This window comes from Castor canadensis, chromosome 1 (assembly GCF_047511655.1).
Source record: "Castor canadensis chromosome 1, mCasCan1.hap1v2, whole genome shotgun sequence".
Lineage (NCBI taxonomy): Eukaryota > Metazoa > Chordata > Mammalia > Rodentia > Castoridae > Castor > Castor canadensis.
In genome coordinates this window covers 170,059,896-170,071,798 of record NC_133386.1, presented here as the reverse complement: position 1 = coordinate 170,071,798, position 11,903 = coordinate 170,059,896, and the positions used below count along the sequence as shown (strand labels likewise).

The window sequence follows — 11,903 nt, the reverse complement described above, 5'->3', positions numbered from 1 at the left end:
TCAAGTGTAACTAACACAGAAGCAGCTATCTGGGCTATTTCTATCTGAAAAGTATTTTTGTGAAACAGATGGAAATACAGCTTTAAACAAAAATTGTACTTTACAAATACAATAAAATTTTTAACTTATACATCGGAAACAACTTTTCAGAAAGCTGCTTCAGTAATCCTGATGCTGTATTGGATTTATGGATGTATCTTCAAAGACATGGGCTGGAATATAGGTACGTTAAAGAAAATAAATATGTATATTAAGAGAAAACAATAGTTTAAAAATGTGAAGCTTTGAAAATGGTTCTAATGCATGAATCTATTTTCAAGTTTCAGAAATTCAGAATTTTAAAAGTAATCTGAAAATTTTCTAAACCATTTTAATACATGGTTTTCTTCCATCTTACCAATATTTCCTATTTGTAAAGATCACAAGAAAATGGGCAGTTCCTAGTTCAACTTACTGTATTACTGTAATAATTCATAAAGCGTAAATTTATGACTTCATAATGGGACAAATAAGTAGAAAATAAGATATAATGAAAATGGCAAGGAGAGCCTTCTCCAGCCATTCATCTGAATGAGATGAATACCAGCACAAATGACTTTTTTACGTTAAATTATTTCCAGATCTCTATAGGTAGGAAAATCCAATCTTCCTTAAAAATATTTTCCTAGGTTGTGGCAACATGTGCTTTACTTCTTTAACTCTATCTACAACCTAAAGATATTCCTATATTATAAATTTCAAAATCCCTGGCAAGGAATGTATATGCTAACCAACTAGGCATTTATTTAACTTCATACCAAGAGAGGACATGTATGTGGCTGTCATAGTCTCATATTTCTCTAAGGCCTGAAGTTGATGTTTTCCTATGCACAATGGAACAAATGAGAAGATGATGCAAGAAACAACAGTCTCTTTGAGACAGGGCTATAGGACTTGGTCTCCTGTATTATGAAAACACATGTTTTTCTAACTAACACAACTACAACTATAAACATCTTGAGGGCAACTGCCATTCAAAAGGAAATGGGTTCTTTTCTATGGCAAACAAGATGAAACATCTTTGTTTTCCATTGGGTTTATTCAAAATCTACTTCAAGGGTTACCTAAATGCAAGGTGGTTTTTAAAAATATTTAAAGCACTCATGATTCAGGAAAGAAAGCTGGGAGAGTAATGTAAGGATGTATAGGTACAACACTACATCAGGAAATGTAGCTTTGGAAATGAAAGAAACCAATTCTGTCCAGAGTCATTGTATCAGAGAAAAATGGCTGCTTCCTGCTTTTTTCTACTTGCAAAATTAATTTTATGATTTTCCCACTTCTCATATTCTCTGCACTCTCTCATATTCTCAGGAGTTAGGCAAAATAAATCTTATAGGTTACTTTTGTTTTCAAAAATAAGTTTAAAAAAAACTTTCAGCAGTGGAACATTTGACCCTTGAGAGTAACTTCCATTCTTGAGTTCCTTGTCTAATGACAGGTACAAGTATTAAGGATTATTGCTTTTAATAAAATACCCATCAGAAATAAATGTATAAGCTTAATTCAAATACTCGTTTTTCACCCAATGCTACAATATTTTATTCTAAAATCAAGTGACATGTTAACTTTAATTCTTTGCCAGTTTACTGAAATTTTAAGTATAAGACGTTGTTGGCCTGTTAACTCAAAATCAAGACAACAGAAATATGCACATAGGTATGTCTTATTTGGGCATTGAACAATAATGTTTTCTTAATAGGACTTAAGGCACTAAATGGTGGTAAAATAAACAAAAGTATGATGATTAACAATTTCTTTAGAATCCTAAAAAAGCAGATAGCTTAGAATGACACTAGTAAATCTTTTTCACAAACAAATAAGGCATCCTGTTGGCAAACACAAATAAAACACAAGGTCATGTTGAACCTAATACATTCACTGTCTCAGCTAAACTACTTGAAATGCTAGCTCTTAAACTTAAGAAAGCTACAATAATGTGTAAAAAGGTTGAAAAGGCACCAAAAGGAGAACTCCACTTCCAGTTTTAAGTGAGGGAAGCTGTGTGAAACACTGCATATTATCTATTTACCAGTTTTATTCTCCAAGATATAGCATGTACTTAAGATTTTTCTTTGACAGGTTGGCTTAATCAAGTGCTGGTTTAGTAAAAAATTTATTTTATAATTACAAAATTGCCATGCAGTGTCTAACACAGCCCCATTTATAAAGCTAAACCAATAATTCTAGCACTGAATGCATGTTCTGGATAACACTGGAGCAAATCTCTATGAACAAAAATGGTTACCTTAAGATAGAATTCACAATAAAATTCAACATAAGACTAAACAGGATTTACTGAAAACAATGAAGTATATCACAGATACAGAGGACAAAATTATAACCGCAACATTTTCCTTATGAAAAATACAACTATTAGTAAAATAAAATGTACAATTGAAATTTTCCCAAAGGAAAAAACACAGTATAAAGGAAAATACTTTTCTTTGAGATAGGGAAAATAGTATGTCACTGTTTTTTTCATCACAATATAATTTGACACAAAAAGCAGTCATAGAATTGCACCAATTCCACATCCAGTTTCCTGAACATGTTAGAAGGAGTCCGTAAAGCAGAATGCAGTTTCTGAACTTTATGTTTTAAACTGATGATATTCTCATACAGGATGTCACATCATCTCAGATCTGTTTACATAATGTACAATACTTTCGGTTTTGTGGCCAGACACGAATACAAATGTATGCTTTCTGCCACCTCTTTCATTCTGACATTTAGCCAGAATCAGAAAAAAAAAAAAAAAAATCAAGTTATTTAAGTGTTATTACTCTAGCAATAAAGATTATATTAGTGCATGCTTCATCATTTGTCAAAAAACATTTCTGAAAATAAAACTCAGTTACCCAATGGTTTATGAAATAGAAAAATCATTCATCAGAATAAAAATGTGGTGGGATTAAGTTTCTAAGGACTGATGTCATGGTAGCACCACTCTCCTTAGCAGAGGTACTTGTGAAAGTGTTTGCTGGAAGTGGGCATTCCTGCAGGAGACATGTGATTGATTATCTGTGACCACCCCCTCTGCCATTTCATTAGTGCTATAAAAAAGGGGAATTTTTGTGTACATGTTAGGAACATTTCTGCTGTACGTGATTTAGAAGTTCTCCAAATTTTTCAAATAGGTCCTCCACCCATTTTACATTTTTCATACAAAGTTGAACAATTTCCTCCTGTCCTAAATCTTCATTTTTTTTCTGCACAGAAGAAATCTAAAATAAAGAAAATTGTCACATTAGTTTATACATATCACTTTATACTTAAGCCTTCACAAGGCCTTACTTTTTCTTGATCTTGATTGAAAGGATTTATTAATTCAAACTACATATACAGACTTTTTCCCCCCTTATTCCCACCCATAATTATTTCAGATGAATCTGGGTAAGGTCTACTCCTGTTCTCATCCCCTTGTTCTAGGAAAGCTAGAACAAGTGCCTTAAACTTTCTAAACTCTTTCCTGTGTGTTAAAACTAAATGACAAATACAGATGTTAACACTGCATCTCGGAGCACTGTAAAACACCAACATAGTTGGCATCATCATCTTCGCATTCTTCTTTGCTAGAAAAGTTAGATTTGTGAACATCTTTCCATCTCAGACTATTGTCTAACACATTCAAGAAAAACCTGGGCTAACTTAACCTCTTATAACTAAAAAAACTGTTAGTGCTGGTCAAATAGGTAGTAGTAACAACAGTTTACTCTTGAGGAATTAATCCTTATATCCCACATATAAGGTGCTCCTATTGTGATAAATAATCTGTGTAACTAAAAGTTTATAATATTTAACTAAGTTGTAGTAATACTTTAATTAAGTTGCAATTAAAATGTAGATTTCATTTTTTATCCCAAGGTACAAAACCCCATTTCCCTGGGATAAGGTCATTTTAGTGATAAGGGAGGCAGGAAGATATCAAGCCAGTGACCGAAATGAATTAAAGCAGATCATTCTAGACAATGAAACAACAAAATGCAATAAAGCACCATTGACCTTGGTAATGTAAAGCAAGCACTAACAGTTTAAAAACATCGCCAGTTACAGTTATAGCTCAAGAGGTGGTAAGGCTCTGAAAAATTTGAGCACAAAACAGCACAGAAACTCAAATCTAGTCAATACAGAATACAAGCAAAGTACACATTTTACAATTCATTTTAAAGCAGTCACAAATACTATGACATTTAACATACTTAACTAGAGTCTCTTCAAACTTCAGAAAAACAAACGTCCCTTTTTTAAATAAAAGAAAAAGAAATTACCTCATCCTTACATATCAGATAAACATGGTATTTATAATGATGGAGTGAATGATACAAAGAATACAACTGTATTTTCTCTGGATCAACAGCAAACTCCTATAAAAAGAAAAACATTTATAGATATTTTCCCTGAAACATCAAGCTAAGAATACTTCTGGGGAAATACTAGATTAAAATTCTCAGGAATGGTCTTGTGGAGTGGCCCAAGTGCTAAGAGTGCCTGTGAGGCCCTGAGTTCAAACCCCAGTGCAGCCAGAAAAAAGCCAAAAACCTCTTATGGCAATCTTGATAATGACCTACATGGTTAGGTCTTAGGTTGTATTAATATGCACAGAAGTTTATTCAAAATAAGAGCTTAAATTATATTTTAAATCATTTTTTTTGGAACTGAGGAGATGGCTCTGTGGTAGAGTGTGCGCCTAACATGCACAAGCATGCACAAGGCCCTGGGTTCAACCCCCAGCTCAACAACAACAACAAAAAAATCATTTTTTTTTCTTGACCATAAATATGCACTATTTGGAAAAATTAACCAGAAAACACATGATGACTTAAAGTAAAAGCTTTCTATAATCTTTCACTTCAGAGATAAATGAGGCTAATAGCATGTTATATATTCTTGCATGCTTTCCCCTGGGTATAGTACATATATTAATAAAACTTTTCTTTTTTGTAGTTCTGGGGTTCGAACTCAGAGTCTTGTGGTTGCTAGGCAGGCACTCTACCCCTTGAACCACCCACCAAGCCCTAGTAACACTAATTTAAAATGAAAACAGAATCATCTATGCATATTGTCCTGTAATTTGCCCCTCCACAAGTTATTTTTTAACCTAACTACAACTTGGCTATCTTTCCTTTTATGATATATATATCTATCCTTACCTACAACCACATACAAGTTATATAAGAGCATGGAATTTTGTATTTGTTTGGTGGTACTGAGGTTTGAACTCAGGGTTTCACACTTGCTCTATGACTTGATCCACTCTGTCAGCCCTTGAGGGCATGGGTTTTGACTAGTTTTCACTGTTGTATTCCTAGTTCTTAGAATTATACCTGACATAGCACTTTTTGAGAATGAATGCATCTATATCTCTTCTTTTAAAAAAGTAACCAGTATTACATTGTCTTTGTAGTTCTTTCTTTATTTGACTTCACACTGGTGGTACATAAATGACTGCCAAGCAAACTTCTTTCTTTCTCTCTCTTTTTTGTAGTTATGCAGACTGAACCCAGGCCGTTGCGCATGCTAGTCAAGTTACTACACTAGTTGAGCTACACCCTCAGCTCTCCTTGCTTTTAAAGCAATCTCACTACCGTTTTGCCCAGACTGGCCTCAAATTTAGGATTCTTCTGCCTTGGCCTCCCAAGTGACTCAAATTATAGGCAGGTGCCACCATGCCAAGCAAGGCACACATTTTTATGCATTTGTGAATGTGTTTGTATAAAATAGATTTTCGATGTGGTATTGTTATGCTGTTAAATTTTTCTGGTAGGTTATAACAATTTATAGTATATTTAAAGATGAACAAATACCATTTTAATGATTTTGCAGATATGAAATCAAATATTGAATCTTAGAATGTATGCATGCTTATTATCTGTAAAAGTGTATCCAACAACAAAATGATAAACAGGTAATGAACATGTGAGGTAGCTCACGCTAGCTATTCCATCATTTATATATTCTTCAAAATGTGTACATGATAAATATAATTTTGCTTGTCAATTACAAAGCTGTCCATGGAATAATTTCTTCCTTATTTCTGTGAGCAATTTTTATATGCCAGATACTGTGCTTGGCACAGGAGAAAAGTAATACCACGTCCTGGTCAACAGGCCAGAACTGCTTATTCCTACCCAAAAACCTTCATACTTAATGACAACATAGGAAAATATTTGTTTCAATGGAAAATTTATACTTCAATTAATCAATATTTACTTACCTGTGCAGATTTAGTGATTGATTTAGAAGTCCTTAGAGTTTTCTTATTATAAGCTTTGCCATTCATTTTGATTTTAGAAATAGCAGATCCTCCATTTTTTGTTTTAGAGTCTCGAGTAATTATTGTTAGTTCAGGAAAACTTTCCAAAGCATTCTTTAAAACAATGAAGCAAAATAAATGACATCAGAAAACTAACCTAAACTTCCAGCTAGCCAAAATTTATACACACACACATGTGTGCTTACTGATGGGATTTATTAAGGATGTGTACACACACACACACACACAGGGAGGGTAGACATGATCACAAATTCTTTACACCCTCTCCCATCAGATGTGGAATCTATTTCCCTTTGAATGTGGGCCACCCATGTGACCTGTTTAAATAACAGCATGCTATAATAAAAAAACTCCTGAGTTCTTTCTAGTAATGCCTCTCTGGCTTCAAGAGGGACATGTATGTTTCTTCAAAGTTTACCACTTAAACCATAGTTCATACCCTGAAATGAAGCCAAACCTGCTATAAAGAAGTCATCTGTTCCTAAGTGAAGATAAGGACAAGGACAACAAGAAGTACTGTAATGTTTCTCTGGCTTCAATGCTTCCCTCTTCTTGCTTCTTACGATTTTACAAAAAAGTACTTGTGACATTAAGACCCTCAAACAGAGCATGGTGAGTTTTCTGACCACTGATAATATGGTGGCCATGTGGCAGAACCAATTCTAGCCAATTCTCTAAAAGCCACTGGCATATTCATGCCCTTTCTTACTTGGCAAGCCATCCTGACATGAAAGGCTCCAAACAGTAACTGAGTGACACTTGTAACTAAATTCAGCTGCTTTGATCACACTTTCATAAAATTACATTGAGCTGCCAGCATCATTTCTTATTCTGATACTAAAAAAGTTAAAGTCCTCCCATTTTCTTTCTGATTCAGGAAGCTGTCCATGTTTGAAAAGCTCAACTGTTAACTGTTGTAAACTTCAAAGGCCATTTCTAACAAACTTGGTTTCTAAATACTAGAATTGTGGCCCTAAAACTACATTTTTAAAGCAGGTAACTTAAAAGCCTTAGTTTAAGTGCTGTAAGGAACTAAGTGTGTTTTGGCATTTCCTACCAAAGGTGAGCTACCATCGATTTCTAGCTTCGTTCCTTCTCAGATTATTTGCTTTCATCACATACTCTGGTGCTCTGCATTTAAAATATGTTCCGCTTAAATAATTCTGGATCTAGAATTGAGAATTACAAGTAGTATGTAAAGACCAAAAATGGATTCTAAATTTGGAAACCATGGACACTAGCTCAGTGGAGATGAAAGGAGATAAATGAAGTCTTTCCAGTGAGCACAAGATACTGAAGATCTGAAATACATGGATTTCTGAGGGAGATACAACATCACTAACTTCAGGAACCTTCAGTACTGGGGGTCAGGTACAGTGGTACAGTGCACTTCTGTAATCCCAGCTACTCAGGAAGCACAGATTGGGAGGATCAAAATTCAAGGCCAGCTGAGGAAAAATAGTTATCAATACCCCATCTCAACCAGTAAGCTGGGTGTGGTGGGACATGCTTATAATTCCAGGTATGGAGACAGGAGGATGTCAGTCTGAGTCCACAACCAGGCAAAGATATGAGGCCCTATCCAAAAAGTAACTACAGCAAAAAGGGCCAGGGGCACAGTTCAAGTGCCTGCCTATCAAGCTTGAGATCCTGAGTTCAAATCATAATACCACAAAAAGAAAAAAAAAAAAAAGCTTCAGTACTCACTCCTAAAATCTCCACAGTCATCATGACAGATGCTGCTATTATTTCTATGGAAGAGAACATGTTTCCTAATCTATTTTACTTCAAATCATTCTAACTTTTAATACTGTGCAATTTGGCTTTGAAATACAAATTGTTATACGAAACGTCAGAATAACTTCACAAAATTAAAAATTTTGTTTCTTTTTCTGTGAAAACAGGAATATGGCTAGGCATGATGGTGCATGCCTGTAATCTCAAAATTCAGGAAGCTGAGGCAGAAGGATTGCAAATCCAAGGCCAGCCTGGGTTACACAGCAAGACCCTGTATTTCAGTTGTACACAAGATTCCAGCAGTCTTTATTTTACTGTGAGCTACTAGAGAATTGGTGACATTTCTAAAATAATCAAACAAAACTAGGTTTTGCGTGTGTGTGTGGTGCTTGGAATAGAACCCAGATCTTTACACATACTAGGCAAGCGTTTTACTACTGAGTTATATTCCCAGACAAAACTGGTATGTGTGCATGAGCACACACACTGGCCATGAACTGTCAATCCTCTTGCCTCAGCCTCCTGAGTACTAGGATAACAGGTGTATGCCATTGCCTGGCTGTAATTTTTAGCATTTAGTATGTCTTTAGAAAACCTATATCTAAGAAAATTCCCTTGTCTCCAGACAACTTAGTATTTCCCAAAAGAACATTTGAAGACAGCAGTTAAGTAGAAAACACTAGACTAGGAGCCAGGAGTACTGGGCATTTCACTAGCATATGCAAATGAATGCCAGTAAAGAATACATAACGAACAGTACAGTTTAGTGTCAATTTATTTTTGTTGACTATTCAAGGGGTTGAACTCAGTGCCTCACACTTGCTGACAGGCACTTTTCCACTTGAGCTACACCCCTAGCACTTTTTGCTTTAGTTATTTTTTGGAATAGGGTCTTGCATTTACATGCGCAAGCAGGCCTGGACCTTAATCCTGTTTGTTTCCAACATAGCAGGCATGACAGACATGTAACATCACAACCAGCCTTGTTGGTTGAGATGGGATCTTGGGAGACTTTGACCAGGCTTGTCTCAAACAGCAACCCTTCCAACCTTTACCTCCCAAAGGGCTAGGACTATAGGAGTGAGCCACTATGCCTGGCTAAGTGTTAATTAACTTCAAATTCAATCTCAGAGCCTCAATTTTCACCAAGTTAAAATGAAATAAATAGTGACTTTCATGTAGAGTTCACAAAATAGGGATATGACAAAGAGACACAAATGTGTAATACTGATACATCAATTTAAAAAAGTTCCACCAAGAAAGAGAATATCAAATCCAGATGTGATGATCTTACACTCTGAATAAGAAAATCTGGAAAATACTTTTGACTAGTTCTATGAGGAATATTCTGAGCTTAGATTATCTTTTGGTTCTGTATTTCTGAAAACACCAAAATCAACTTATACTGCCAAGAAAAAACAGAAATAATTATTTATACACACACACACACACACACATATATATATATATATGTTTTCTAACATATGAAAATCAAATTTTCCTCAGGTATTAGGTAAATAAAATAAAGGACATTTTGATAAAATGCTAAAAAAGGCTAATTTTAATTATAAGTGAAAAATTTTTAAATCTTGAAGAAAAAAAAGCAAGATTTGAATGTGATGGTTAAAAGGCAATATTTATAGAAAATATGTGGAAATTTCTAATAGAAAGATTGTTAGATAAATGTAAATGCCCAGAAACTAAAACAGAGAAAAAGGAAATGATTAACACTAAAAAGGTAAACTAAAATGACTCATAATGAACACAAAACAAATTTTTGTTAGGTGACAATTTTGTAAAGCTAAGAATGAGTTTCATAAATTTTCTTTCCTATTACATTCAGGACTATGTGTGCCACTGAGTTGTGATAATAAGTCATCTTACAGGAATACCTTGAATGACTGATCCAAATGAAGATTCAAAAGAAGTCTTTTTCGGTTATCATTTAGCATGCCATCTATTTTTTTCATATGAGGTAAAAGTAGCTCATCTGAAATAACATAATTTTTAATAGAATAAATTATCAACATAAACTCATTAAAAACCCAGTTTTTTTCAAAATATTTGCATATTACAAGACATCAATGTAACCAATGGGCAAGACGCCCAATTTCTCCAGACATCATCTACCTCATCTGCACAATAGTATTATCACAAAACAAAGTAGCCTGACATTATAAAATACTGAGTAGGACCAAGACATATTTTTTTTTCGGGAGGGGGGGCGGGGAGTGCTAGAGATTGAACCCAGGGGTCTTGTGCATGTTTGTAAAAGCACTTTTAACCATGGAGGTATATCTGCAGACTCAAAATATTTTTGATTCATTGTAATTTGAAGCAAAGAAAAAGTAGGGGAAGAAAAATAATCAAAACTCGGTGTCAAAAAATACAAGTCCAAACAGTTATTTTAGAAAAGGGGAAAGTAAAAATATGACAGACTCCTACTTGAAACTTCTTGCTTTCTTTTTTATCTCTCTGAATTAAGCTTTTAAGGAAAGTACTTTGAGTATAAGTTCATTACTTTTGGTACTTCATTAAATTCTTAAGGTTATCAGAATATTAATTTACCAGCACAGTAATATATTTTATGATGCCCTCAATGACCTTTCTGAAAATATATAGATAATCCTTGGGATCTAGGTTATAAACTTCACAGCTGAATAAAATTAATGTTCACATATTTGGAATACAAATACAAGCACAGTATCCTGGGAAAGCACAACTCCTTGAAGAAAAAGTCCTTGGTAAGGAAAACTTTCTAAAGTTGCTGTAACACATCTGCTAGTCTAATCTTATCATTCTAGTAGTGATTTGATCTGTTTTAATAAATATTACATTTACATCTCACTAAAACAAGCTTAAACATTTGCAATTTATTTTCAAATATGTCTTTTAGATTCCCTCCTTTACTTATATATAAAATAAAAAAATCAGAAAACTAAAAGCAATTTAAAAAAATCTTTCAAAATACAACCACACAAAAATAACTACTACAAAAAGATGTATATTTTATTATGTAAGGAGTTTTTGTTTGTTTTTACAGGACTGCGGTTTGAATTCAGGGCTTTGTGCGTGCAAAGCAGGCTGTCTACCATTTCAGCCACATCTCTAGTCCATTTTGCTCTGATTATGTAGGAGATCTTGTGAACTATTTGCCCAGGTTGGCCTCAAACTACAATCCTCCAAATCTCAACCTCCCAAGCACTAGAATCTGGCTACAAAGAGTTTTGATTCAGAGAGAAACCATCTGATAGCAAAAATGCTAAAGACTGTTTCTGTTTGTTTTGTAGTTCTAGAGATTCAACCCAGAGTCTTGTGTATTCTAGGCAAGTGCTCTACCACTGAGCTCCCAGTCCCATACATTGTTTTAATACTAATTGATTAGAAAATAATTCCTCTGCAATGTATATTTTACTGAAGATGCAAATAAACAATTTTAATCTTAAACTAGACAATCTGGTTCATCTTTCTAATTATTGGAAAGCAGAATATATTGACATATACTCTTTCCATGAAGCAATGAAAATATATTCAATATAAAGTTCTTCTTGTGGTTAGCAATGCATGGAAAGATACGACTGTTTTCTAGATTAAGACATTATGAACTTAACTGACAATTTGTAGGTATATATTACACAAACCACATAACCAGCAGACAAGAATAATAAAAAGTCCAAGAGAATTCTACTTAGTAGATATACCATTGCTCTTCTCTAAGGCTTGCATGGTGTCGGGATCCAGGGCGATGCTAACAAGCAGCTCCATATAACTCTTAAAAGTTTCCTTCATTGCTCTTGTGTTCAGAAATCGTGTGACAAAGGGAGCTGGAGGATCAAACTCTGGGATGGAG

At 34.3% G+C, this 11,903-nt stretch overlaps 1 protein-coding gene across 3 annotated transcripts in view; it reads right to left on the bottom strand.

Moving 5' to 3' along the window:
• Positions 1–1,555: 1,555 nt before the first annotated feature.
• Positions 1,556–11,903, bottom strand: part of Qser1 (glutamine and serine rich 1) — a 77,242-nt gene continuing 66,894 nt past the window's right edge. For all 3 annotated transcript variants that reach the window (XM_074043964.1, XM_074043969.1, XM_074043958.1), the window contains exons 9-13: positions 11,755–11,892; positions 9,946–10,043; positions 6,257–6,409; positions 4,311–4,406; positions 1,556–3,266 (exon numbers count right to left, since the gene is read on the bottom strand). In XM_074043964.1, coding sequence (XP_073900065.1) covers positions 3,126–3,266; positions 4,311–4,406; positions 6,257–6,409; positions 9,946–10,043; positions 11,755–11,892 — 626 coding nt within the window. In that variant the 3' untranslated portion in view covers positions 1,556–3,125. The remainder of the gene's footprint in view (positions 3,267–4,310; positions 4,407–6,256; positions 6,410–9,945; positions 10,044–11,754; positions 11,893–11,903) is intronic.